This window comes from Coloeus monedula (genome assembly GCF_965178545.1).
Source record: "Coloeus monedula genome assembly, chromosome: 1".
NCBI lineage: Eukaryota > Metazoa > Chordata > Aves > Passeriformes > Corvidae > Coloeus > Coloeus monedula.
In genome coordinates this window covers 135580310-135592574 of record NC_138781.1, presented here as the reverse complement: position 1 = coordinate 135592574, position 12265 = coordinate 135580310, and the positions used below count along the sequence as shown (strand labels likewise).

The following is a 12265-nucleotide window of genomic DNA, read 5'->3' as shown; positions in this document are numbered from 1 at the left end:
AGAGATCTCCCATGAAACAACTGTCCCTATGAGAAATCTTTGGAGTTGAAAGTTTTCTCACCCACCCTTTGCTCAAGCAGGCTCTTAAAGACAGGCAGATCAAGTGACTTGGCACTGTCTTGCTGTCATGTCAGTAGAGGACTATATGATGAGCTAATGGAAGTTTTGCAGCCCTTACTACCTATAGACACTCTCATCTTATGCAGCTGCCAAAGTCATTTGCAAGAGTGAGCAACTGCTTTGATACTTGCCAAATGTTTCTACTGCCATAATAGCTCACTATATTCAGTGGTGTGTAACATACCCCATCCTAGCTGCTGAATCTTTCTACATTTTTTTCTAAGCACATGGGTACCAGGGTTCCATTTTAGGTTTGATTCAAATCTTGCAATCATCCTCTTGTTCTTGAGGATTTTCAGGCTCCTAGGTGATTGTAAATGCTAACTCCAGGTCTCTGCAGAGCTGATTTGCTTGCGTATTACTAAATAAGAACAGAAGTCCTTAAGACTTATCCTGGGGCTAGCACTTTGTGGGCAGAGCACCTTCACAGGATTTAGCAATCTGTTGACTTGATATTTTTTGCACTAGAAGGTCCCAGCCTGAATCACTTATGCTGGTGTCATTCCTTTCAACATTCATGTTTGCTCTCTGTTCCAGACTGCATCTTTCCAGACACATTCTTTCTTAGGGCATCCTCAGTTCTCTCAGATGTCTTTTTTCCTTTGTCTCATGTACCTTATTTTTAAGTCTGTCATGGAGAGATTCTTCCTCAGTCCTGTGTGACAAAGGATCCTCCCTCTCCCTCCAAAAAGCTCCTGTGATTTAAGTCATTCTCTACTTCAGGGTATTCTGTCTTATAATGTGCCTAAATTTACATGGGCCACTTGATGCAGTCAGTGGCTGTGATACAAACCTATCACTTGTAAAGCTTGTGGCCATTGAGCTTTTTCAGCAATTCATGGTGATTTGGCTACTTTAATTCCTGACTGTATTATAGCTGTGATTCATTCATCTCAATAGTTCTCTGGGATGCACTGTTTGTATAATTTTCTGGTATTAATTCTAGACTTTTTCACAGCAAAAACAGGAGGTATAGAAGGCAGTGAAATGATGCATGTTTATTTTCTTCAGTGGTGACCAGAATTTCTTTCCTGCTACCTGTGGTTTGCTGTCCCCTCAGTTGTGGTAATACAAGTCTCTAGGAATATGGTTTGCAGTTCACCCTACAATGATCCAGATAGAGTCTGAAGAAGCTTTCTCAATATATTTTTTTTTGTGAGTTATTTGTCCTGTGGCATACTGGATTAGGGAACTGCGGGTCATTAAAACTAACCCAGCTCAGAAAAAAATTATTAGTATGAGTCGTCCAGATTTGTGAGTGTTCATATCAGCACAGTGAAGGGGCAGGAACATGACACAGTTGGGGGGAGGTAGAAATTACTGTTTTGACAATGTGCCACATTTATGTTGACTTAAACCAATTATTAAATTAATATTAAATTATTATGCTTGCAAAATAAATAGATTATTCTGTACCTAGATCATCTTGCTGAACTGGCTGTGCACTGTGTTGCGTAAGTGTAAGTGTTGGTGGAAGGTGTAGAATGAAGGGTGGATTGTGGCAACATTTCTGGTTTTTGTAATTGTCTTGGAGCTACACCTATTGTTTTAGCTCAAAGATGTCTGTATGTATCATTAATATCCAAGCTTTTCACATTCTCTGATTTCTCATCCAAGTACTGATATGACCTTAGGCTGATGAGCAGAGCTGTTTTAAAAAGGGGAAAAAAAAAAAAAGGAAGAAAAAAAATCTTAGTAGGTAGCCAGCTTCATTTTTTACAAGGGTTATTTTACACTAATGCAGAACAATATGTAATTCAGGCATTCCATCAGCACTCCTTGCTCAAAAGAAAACTTTATAACACTATTTTGCTATAATTACATTAGTGTGGAAACTTAGTCTCTCTAGCAACATTAAGCACGAAGAAGGTAATAGAGTAATACAAGTCTAGGTAAGTCTAATATTAGGAGTTGCTGCATCTGGTAGCCCATTATAGAGGAAACTGCTGCAGCTCCTCGTGGCCAGGACCACAAGGATGTATTCTCAAGAGGCACATGTGCACTCTATATATGTATATACAGCCAGACATCAGAAAGTTCAGCACTCACGCAAGCACAAGCAGCTTCAATGGCCTCAGCCTTTCCATTCACTGGCTGACTGTGAAAAAAGCTTATTTATGGCAAATGCTTATGTATACAACATGGATCCTCCAGCAAGTGGTCTTAAATTCTTATTCTGATCAGTTACTGGTCCCTGGATCCCCTGGTCTTCCAGTTGACTCACAAACGCACACTGGGTCTCTCTGGCAGCTGGTCTGACCAGTGGCCTGTCCCCAGGTGTCCTGGTGTCCCTCCAATAGCCAAATCTCAGACCTTCTGGTCTCTGCAGTGTCTGATCCAGACTCATTGTTGCTTGGCTCCCAAGCCTTCTGCCTGGCTAGTCTGCCTTGGAGTTTGCCAGAGGTCACACACTGACACAGGTATCCAGGCAGTGTGCCTGGGCTCTGGCTTCTGCTTTCTGGTGCCTCAAGCAGCCTGGGCCCGTGACCTGTGGTACAACTCCAGTTGCTGACATCTGTGTTTTTGTACATGGTCACACCCAATGGAGATTTCCCCTCACCCAGGAAAGCAGTTACAAATTTAGTTTAATAAGCAGATAGGACAATCTGCAGTGATCAGGCCCAGGGCATGGCTGAACAACCATACTGGGCAGCCACCTGTTTACATGCACCTGGCCCCTCTTAGCCCTTTTCCCCCCGCCCAGTATCCTCCTATGCTTGTTCTTGCCCAAACCACTTTCATGGTTCACTGTTCCTTGTCCTGCCATCAGTTCGTCCTCTAAATATCTTGTACTGCCTTCTGCAATCCCAAAATACTCTCTCTGGCATCTCACAATGAGTCCCATACCTAGTGGGCAGTAACCCCCTCCTTCAGTCTGCAAGGTGGTCTAGAGAGAGCCTCTCCTGTGGACTCTGTATATCTGTCACCCCCGGGGCCTGGGAGCAGCTGGACTGGAGGGCTTGGTTTCTTTCATTTGGGTTCTTGGGGTTACCTCTGCCCGACACTTCATCTGTGCTCTTTGTGTCTGTGGGGAGGAGCCTTTAATCACTGACTTATTTTTGTCACTAAAAAGTCAGGCGCCTGGGTGGGCACTGCACAACTGCTTCAGCAGTGGAGAGTACAGTGTAGGCTTGCCTGTGACCCCTCAATGCTGATACTGCCAGAGCCTAAACTATGTGAAGCGCATCCAGTTTTTTTTTTCAGTTACTGAAGAACAACTAAGAACATAAAATAAAAAACCCAAAACTCTAACCACCAGCTTTATATTATTAATATTAGTAAAGTGCAAAGTGAAGGGAAATAGGGAAGGATTAGGTGTTTATAAGTAATGGTTTTCGTACAGTGCTTCTAACCACAAGAGTATTTTGTTTCTCAAATTCAAGTGTAATAGGCTTCAGACTATAAAATGCTTTATTTAATCTTGGCTTGAAAGCAATGTCAGTGAAGTGGACTGGTCACAATTTTGTTAGGTGGTACTGACGAGCCAAGTCTTAGAAATGGTTCCAAAAGTGCTTGTTGTTCTAAATGCTAATTGATTCTTAGCAGTTAAAAGTCTCCCTTTGTTTAGTGTGAATTTCTTGTTTTGAATGCGGCTTGTGTCTGCTTTGCGTTTTTTCCCCTTACAGCAAACAAGTTTATACCTAGATCTTCATAGCCTTAGGATATTTCAAGCTATAATTATTTCTCTTTCCTTCCCCCTGCTCTAGGCTCCCTTGTTTTCAAGGCTGGACATGTTAAGCTTAGGAAGCTGTTGCCACTATCTAAAGTGGTGTTTGTTTCCCACCCTCCGGACCCTTTCAGTGGAGTACGTAATTTTTGAAACTTAGTTTTTGCTTTTTGTACTTGAGAACACCTTTCCTTCTATCTGCTGGTTTTTCTCTTTCTCCGTTTTGTTGCTCTAGTTTAGACCACAGAAATTTAAAGCCTTGCACGCGTTTTTATGTGAAGGTTTGCTTTAAGGTGAGAGGTTGTTGAGCAAACATTAGAAATGGAGGCACATCTTGTTAATAAAAATCAGATTTTTTTAATCCTGAAAAAACGCCTGGATAAATACAATAAAAGTCGGTTGTTTGCTGGTGGATATTATGAAAACCCCAGTAACCACACGCTGTAACGCACTCGGTAAATCTGTCACGACTGCGGGCAGCCCCAGCCCTCGCGGTGCCGCCTCGCAGCCCCCGGCCGAGGGGCGATGCCGGGGTTCGCCCGGGAGCCGCCTCAGGGCCGGCGTGGCGGCGCTCAGGGCCCGCTCGCACCGAGGCGTTCATGCCGCTCCTGCCGGTGCCGGATCTCGGCTGGGGAGCGCAGCGGGTTCTTTAAGAAGCCCCCGTGCCGGTGGCTGTCGCCGGCTGCCAAGTGCGGGAGAAGCCGAGCTTTGCGGCGAAGTCCGAGCGTAACCAGCCGGCTGGGGGAGATGCCGCCCCGCAGTGACTGACAGCAGGACCAGCTCTATGCAAATGGCGCCGGGGGCTCTGCCGGGGCTCTCTCCACACGCGCCGCCGCCTCCCGCTCCCCGTAACGCGCCCTGCCTCGCACAAAGCAGTTGTTGCTTTTTTGGGGGAGACGTCGTTACACGTAAAATCATCTCCAGCACGGTTTCAGTTTGAGATTGTGTGAGGGAGCTGGGGAGATGTGTCAGAGCTTGTTACTCCAGCTAAATTAGGTAATTTTTAGCTGGGTAACGTGCTAATCTTTAAACCTTTATGTTTTTAAATCCTGCGTATGTCTGGTCTCTTCATACAAAAGTGTATTTTGCTTGTTTCTTCTCGCCTTCTTCAGTCTGAAGCCTTATGTAGGTCAGGCTTGGCTTAAGCAGATTTCCTGAACCTGCGTCAGCTTAAGCTGAAGGAATTTTAATAAACCCTCCCTTGTAGGCGTGGGCCTAAATGAGACTAGCCTAGTTAAGCCTGATCTTTTTCTGTTTGTGAAAAAGAGCTGAGCAGAGCTAGGGACTGCATGGTGGCTCCAGGAACGGCTTCCTTAATTCAAAGATAACAATGGTTGGGAAGGCCAGATCTTCTAATTTTACCTTATCTGAAAAGCTCGATTTGCTAAAACTCGTGAAGCCGTATGTTAAAATTCTCGAGGAACATACCAATAAGCATTCTGTAATAGTGGAAAAAAACAAATGCTGGGATATCATAGCTGATAACTACAATGCCATCGGAGTAGATCGCCCTCCTCGTACTGCACAGGGCCTGCGCACGCTGTACAAGAGGCTCAAAGAATATGCCAAACAGGAGCTATTGCAGCAAAAGGAGACTCACTCAGATTGTAAAAGCAGCATTTCCGAGCCAACCAAGAAAGTTGTGGAGATGATTCCACAGATTTCCAATGTGTGTTTAAGAGACAGGAGCGGTGTTCAAAGGTGAGACAATTCTTTTTATTTTGTTACTGAATGAAAATTATGGCGCCTCCTATCTACTTTGTAACGCTTTTGCTTGTGCTCAGGCACCTAAAGGAAGTGTTTATCAGAGAAATTCCCAAATGGGAAACAATGACAAAAATAATACTGCTTTTGTTTTATGAGAAGCTTTGTGGTGACTTAGCATTGCATTAATTTTTTTCAGCTCTTTCAAAGCTTGTTTCAGAGTCTTTGTCATACTCTGGAAAGTGAGGGTTAAGAGAGAATCAAAGAGAAATAGTAGCTCCAACCTCTACCCCTCCCCTACCTTTTAATAGGCAGATTATTCAAACACTGGCAAAGTGATGGCTATTCTCCTCCATTTAAGGTAATACTGCAGTCATTTTGCAACATATGGAACTGTTACCAGTTTATGTAGGATTTTTAATAAAGTTAGTTCACAGAGCTAAGAAACGTTATTCACCTTTTTTCTCTCATTTACTTTGGTGTTTGCATGTTATGTTTTAGCTAATCCCAACCCTTTAAAGAAAAAAAATTGATTCTCCACACTGCAGTGGCTTTGTGAGTGCAAATGTTTTTTTTAAATTATACTTTTCTTGCATTGACGGTGGTTCCCTGAAGCTGGAGCAAAGCTAATTGCAGTCTAAACTCCAAGCAGTTCTGTGTTGTACGTGAGGTAGTTTAAATACAGAGAGAAACTGAGAGGTACAGCACTAGAAGTTTTCTTTTTTTTTTGCACGGTTTCTTTTTTTTTTTACTGCTCAGTAAAGTGAGACACACTGTCTAGATTTGAGCCAGACATAATACAGGCAGGCACTGTGCAGGCTTTCTCCCACAGCTGGCTAATGCCCCTCATATCTGACTTGTAACACTCTGCTGGTTCTGTATTGGTCCTCGAGGGATCAAAAAATGCCTGGGTCAGGTTTTGGTTCCTCCAGATACAAAAACTAAGCTAGGGAGTGGGGGAGGGAAGTCAAATAACTCCACAGCAACCTTGAGAAAGCTTTGATTTTCCTTATTTTCCCAAGCAGATTAATGGGAAGCGAACTTTCCGTATTTTAATCAGATATACTGATAGTGAGTGCAGCAGCGTAACACTCTAAGAAAAGCTGGCATGCGCACACTTGCTGAATTGGGTTCATGGTGCCACTGGTTGAACTGAATGGTAACAATTGTCTAAATCCCAACATGCCAGATGCTCTAAAAATATTCTGTTGTGGGTCCTTTGCGTAAAGAAGTCTAAAGCAACTGGGTTGTGCTGCTGCTCCTGGTGAATGCCCCTGGAGGAACCATTCCAAAGAATTCTCTGGAACAAAATGAGGCTTTTAATTGCGCTAATAAAGGTTGCAGTGTCTTGACTACCAACTTTTGTAAGGAGGGAAAAAAAATAGTGTGAGAACTTTAGTTTGTAGATTGGCTTATAAAAAGCACTGACGCTTTTAGTGAATGATTAAGAGCTAATGATCTCCATAGTTTGTCTCCTGTAATTTAAACATTTTTTTGCAGGTTTTTATGGGTCTGGGAACACTGACTTGCTTACTGCTTACCCAAAATGGTTGTTCCTAGGAACAGCCACTACACTGTGGGCTGAAGGAAAAGAATATAATTTAAAAGATTTTTTTTTTTCCCCTGCCCAAATACATAATTACTTGATAGTTCTCTGAGTTGCATTTTACCCTAACTTTATAAACCCAGTGTTGGGTTTTAACTCACCAGGATGTGACTTAGGTTTTGGAGGAGGGAAATACGGCTTATAACGAGCCCAAATTGTAATCGCACCTTTAAGCAATTTCTAGCTCGCTGTGATTAAACAAAACCTGGTGAATCATGGGTGCCTGCAGGGTTATAAACACCATGCCCCAATTGTGGTAACTGTTGTTTGTCTTTCTTTCAGTCAAGTTGTCAGAAACAACATTAGTAACCACCATACAGGCAGCTCTTTTGTTTCTCAATTCCTTCTTTCTCTCTTTGCTGTCTAATTGTTTTCCTCTTAAGAGGCTGACTAAGGAAAAAAAAAAGCCTCATCAGAGTTACCTGGAGATCTGCTAATTTTTCCAGTTCTGTGTGGATTACACTGAGATGGATTTTTTTTTTCACTGTTTGGAGGCTCTAGTCTATGCTAGACAAAAATCTTTCTTCTATTTAACCTCGTTCACTTTCTCTTTCTGCTCTCTCTCCATTTCCTTTTGTCAGAATGACCTGCTTCTCCTGCTGGTTGTTTCCACTTTTCTCAGGCTAGAAGCTGGCCAGGAGCCAGCAAATGAGAAGGAGAGAAGCTTTATTAGAAGCTGTGGTTGTGAAGAGGGGGGAAGCCCAGAATTGCACTCAGCACTGGGGAAAACAAGTGAAAATTTGTGTGCAGGATAATGCTTCTGATGCTAAGAGGACTAAAACAATGTGAGAAAGAAGCATATAGGAAAAAGTGAAGCTTTGTCACATGAGGTAGAAGTGAGTAAGGTGATATAATTGATACTTCATAGGCAGCTCAGGTAACAGTCAATAGAACTAAGATTATCGTGGTGTTTTCTTCAGGGGATTAATGAAAGGTCAGTTTTCAATACTTGCTTCAGATGGATGGTGGTTTTTTGAAAAGAATCTTTAGTTTAAATAGTTTGTGTGCTTGACAGGCTTTATTTTTGGAAAATATATTGCTCTGACCCTGATGAGCATTTTTACAACTGAGTATTGAGAAGCTTTCATGCTTTTATTATAGAAAATGCATTTTCATGTTAATGGATGGCAGGCTAGGTCAGGGTCCTTCAGAAATTGCAACTGTGATTGCTTATTTCTTTTAAACCAAGAGTTTAGAAGACCATGGGACATCCAGAAATTATGATCATGCCACCTTTTCATTAAGGAGTTAGTGCATTTACATGAGAACAGGATGTACAAATTAAATTTCTCTTTGCTTCTGGGAATTTGAACCCACATCTCTTACTAACCAGTCCGGTGTGTTAATAATCAGGTAGTTTCTCAGTGTGTGGCATGTAGGGCTCTGAAGGCATTTTACGGTGTAGAAAAACTGCATTGCTCACCCTCAAATTTAAGACAGCAACTCAAGTCCTTCAGAGTTGGGGAGCGTCTGTGAATGTTAGGTTAATCATGGATCCACTTACTGCCTTTGACTGCTAGCAGTAGTCTTCGAAGGGTTCAGAAATGTCTTGAGTCTGCAACCACCAGTTATAGCCTCTGTTTTAGACAGTCCCAGCCATGAGGGTGCACTGACTTGGCTGTCAATCCTAAGTTAATATAGTCCTGTTCCCATGTAACTCTATACTGCCTTCCCAGTCATGCTGCAAGTATTCTTTGTAGATCTGTACAGTAATAGATCAAGAAGCTGATCTGGCTTAAAAAAGCATTACCTGAATACAGGAGTGATGTGCAGAAGTGTAGGGTTTCAAACACAACTGATGGTAGACAAGTGTCAGGAACAGCTTGAGCCATTATCATCATTAAAGCCAATGCAATGTCAAATCATCATTTGAGATGCTGCTGACTCAGGGATTTACAGAAAGACAAATGAGTCAAGTGGGTGTTGTTCTTTCAAAAAGAAATGTACAGAACTACAGGCTGTTCTTAATGGAAGCATTTCTGTGTCTTGAAGCTTCAGAAGAAATGCTAAGATCAACGATTCAAAGAGAAGGAGCAAGGATTAGCTTGGTTCCCAAATCTACTGGCAAGGGTTGTCTTTTGGGCTCTGGTTTCTTTTCCCAAGGCTCTTTGTGTAATTTTATTTAGTGATTATTTTACGTTGAAAAAAACCCCAAATACTTGGGTGCGTGAATCAGGAACAGGGAGCACTTTAAAACAGGGGGAGATTGATAAGTATATTATCAATTATATTATATATTTTATATTATATAAACTCTGTCCTCTGTTACTTGCATGACTTGGTGCTGCTTTTTTTTTTATACTTTCATTTGTCTCTGATAGCTCTTCTTGCTTCTTCAGTGTCAGAGGGGCCTACCAGATGAGTTCTCTGTTGGGTGTACTGCCTTCAGAGCAATAAAATTGGAGTAAGACAGGGCTGTGTGTGTGGTGGAAAGAAAGAGAGGCACAAGTGGTGTTTAGATAATGAAATAGAGTCCCAGGCGTAGATAGCAGAGTAGTATTCAAATGAAGCTTTGGTTACTTACAGCTATGCCTTTTAAAATAGTTTTTAATGGATTATTTAAATATGATTTTGTGTGTTCTAGTGCTAGTATCGATAAAGAAACAATTGCTGGTACCAGTTCACCACAGGCAATGTTGGATCACCATCCTGCGACAGTCATGATGGACTTGCAGTCGGAAGAGGATGTCAAACCTCCTCCTTCTTTGATTATAGACTCACAGCAAAATGAGAACTTAGAACAAGAGGAAGAACACCAGCTGGTGCATATTATGGAAAGGTCTCCTTCAACATCAGTGTCTTCAGTTGATATGAGAGTGATGATGTCTCCTTCCCCTGTACCAAGAAGAGATGAGTTTTTTAGGCTTGAGGTTGGAGAACGCTTTAGACCAATGTGTGGTTATGATCCACAGATGTTACAAATGCTGAAAGAAGAGCATCAAATAATATTAGAAAACCAAAGAAAAATTGGTCTTTATGTCCAAGAAAAAAGGGATGGTTTGAAAAGAAAGCAGCAACTGGAAGAAGAACTATTGCGAACAAAAATCAAAGTAGAGAAGCTGAAGGCTATACGACTACGCCGTGATCTGCCAGAATACAGCAATATCTAAATATTTTATTACTTCCGTCATATTCTTTGAAGTACTTAATAATAAATGCAAAATCGTTTCTTATGTTAATATGGATGGATGAAAATCTGGGCTTGAGACATGAAAGCATATGTTGTTTAAGTACCTTAGAAAAATACCTTGTATGGGTTTGAATGCACCAACTCTTCTGGTCTAAAGTATAATGAAATCCTGTACATTTAAGTGTTTAGATTGATAAAAATCCAAACTTTAAAAATATTTCCACTTATCTCTAGAGTTGTGATGAGCTAATGGAAATTTAGCTCAGCTCTTGTTCAAAATTTTGATCATATGCATTATTTTTTCAAATAATCACCTTTAATATCTTAATGCAGTTGCAGGTTAATGAATGCATATGAGGAGAAATAAGAGGCTATGTTTAAATGTTTTACTCAAGTTGTTAAATCTTATGACAGTAGTGACATTTTGCTGATATGTCAGCTTGGAAAACAAAATTACTGGATTGTTATATTTTTTTAATGTTCAGTAGACAGTTGATTAAATGTACATCTTTTTAAAAGTTAATACTTTTTAATTGTTTCCAGTGGAGAAGTGTTTCCATAGGATGTTATCCAAATAGAGACAATGAATGCAACACTTGGTTTTTAAAACTGCATGCATGTGTAATTTGTGTGTACAGTTACCATGATTGTGTATTCAGTTATAGTAATTATACTGGTGATCAACCACATGAATATCTACTTTGCTCATTTGCATGCATAATTACTACAGTGCATGTGCAACCAAGACAGTTGCAGGTGCCTTTGATCAATATCACTATGACTATAAGCTACTGAAATAAAACAGTTTCTGTATGTAAGTAACTTGTGACTTGAAGTCAACAGAAGATTGTGTTATTCTGGGTCCCTTTTATAGATGCTGTTGTTCCGATATTTCGATTCATTTCAAATAAAAAGCCCCAAATGAAAACAAAATTGATTCTTCTTCTGTCTGTCCTGGTAGCAGCTGTTTCCTCTGTAGTAATGATCAACGTTCGTAACTGGAAGAAAAATATGTGGAAAATATCAGTCCCAGATGATTAATTTCTTCATAATTCTTAGTCTCCTGCCTGTTGTGAATGGATCCACAACTGCCTTAGACCTCCGTCTCCTTATTCCCTGTAACAATGCTTTCCCCTTCCTCTAACCTTTACAGCAAGAAAAGGAAATGAAGGACAGCATCAAGGAAAAAGAGAGAACAAAGGAAATGTAATTCCTCCAGTGCCTCCCATCTCAGAGGGCCCCAACAACAGAATGAACAAAAGCAATAGGAAGGAGACTATTTCTTCCTCTCCTGTCACCACTGTTTTCCTGAATTTGCTTCTTTCTCCACTCCCACAAACCTCTGCATGCAAGCATGGGGCACTGGTCTGCATCAGCAGACTCTCAATGAGGTAAGCCTCACACCTCGTTGTTGGTCTTCTGAGTAAATCAGCTACCACAGGGGTAGGTACTTACTGAAAACTGAAGACTGGAAGCATGTGAGTGTAGCTGAGGAGCTAGTGGAGCTTAAAGAACGGTAGTTAAATTATGTGATATAATAATCTTGACTGTCAGGGCCCAGGGTAACTTTAACAGGTTTCAGGTAGGAAAAGTAAAGGAAGCAAGTCTTTTGTTTACAAACTGAGGGAAAGTATAGAACAGTGAAAACAAGTGTTGGCAATATGGATTTCCCCAATACTTTTTCAGTTCGTTTCTTGAGAGTACTGTAAGTGTTTTGGGAATCTTTGTGTGTACTGAAAATGATGGTGCCTGGATAAGTGGCCTTTGTTCCTGTACGGTCCTTGGCTTTCTGCTGTGTTTCTTAGTTCAAGGACGTTGATCTGTTTTTATGTAGCTGGAAATGCTTCAAGGAGATACTTCTTTGAGTTTACAAGAATCAAAATGCTGGCTTTAATAAATAAATAAGGATTTTATTTGTCCTGCTTCTCAGAAATAGGAAACAGCACAAAATTATCTGCCCATGTCTTGTAATTTGGAAATGTATGATCTTATCTTTTCAGTTAAAAATCAGAATTCTGGTTTCCAGTGGTAAGGAATT

General features: G+C 41.0%; 2 protein-coding genes across 2 annotated transcripts in view; both read left to right on the top strand.

Moving 5' to 3' along the window:
* Window positions 1-12265, top strand: part of RAD54B (RAD54 homolog B) — a gene marked incomplete at its 3' end in the record, with an annotated part of 63592 nt that overhangs the window by 12951 nt on the left and 38376 nt on the right.
* On the top strand, window positions 5074-11030 carry FSBP (fibrinogen silencer binding protein). The gene is made up of 2 exons (XM_082296896.1): window positions 5074-5488; window positions 9682-11030. Exons 1-2 carry the CDS (start codon window positions 5118-5120, stop codon window positions 10205-10207), a joined length of 897 nt encoding a protein of 298 aa, XP_082153022.1. The 5' UTR covers window positions 5074-5117; the 3' UTR covers window positions 10208-11030.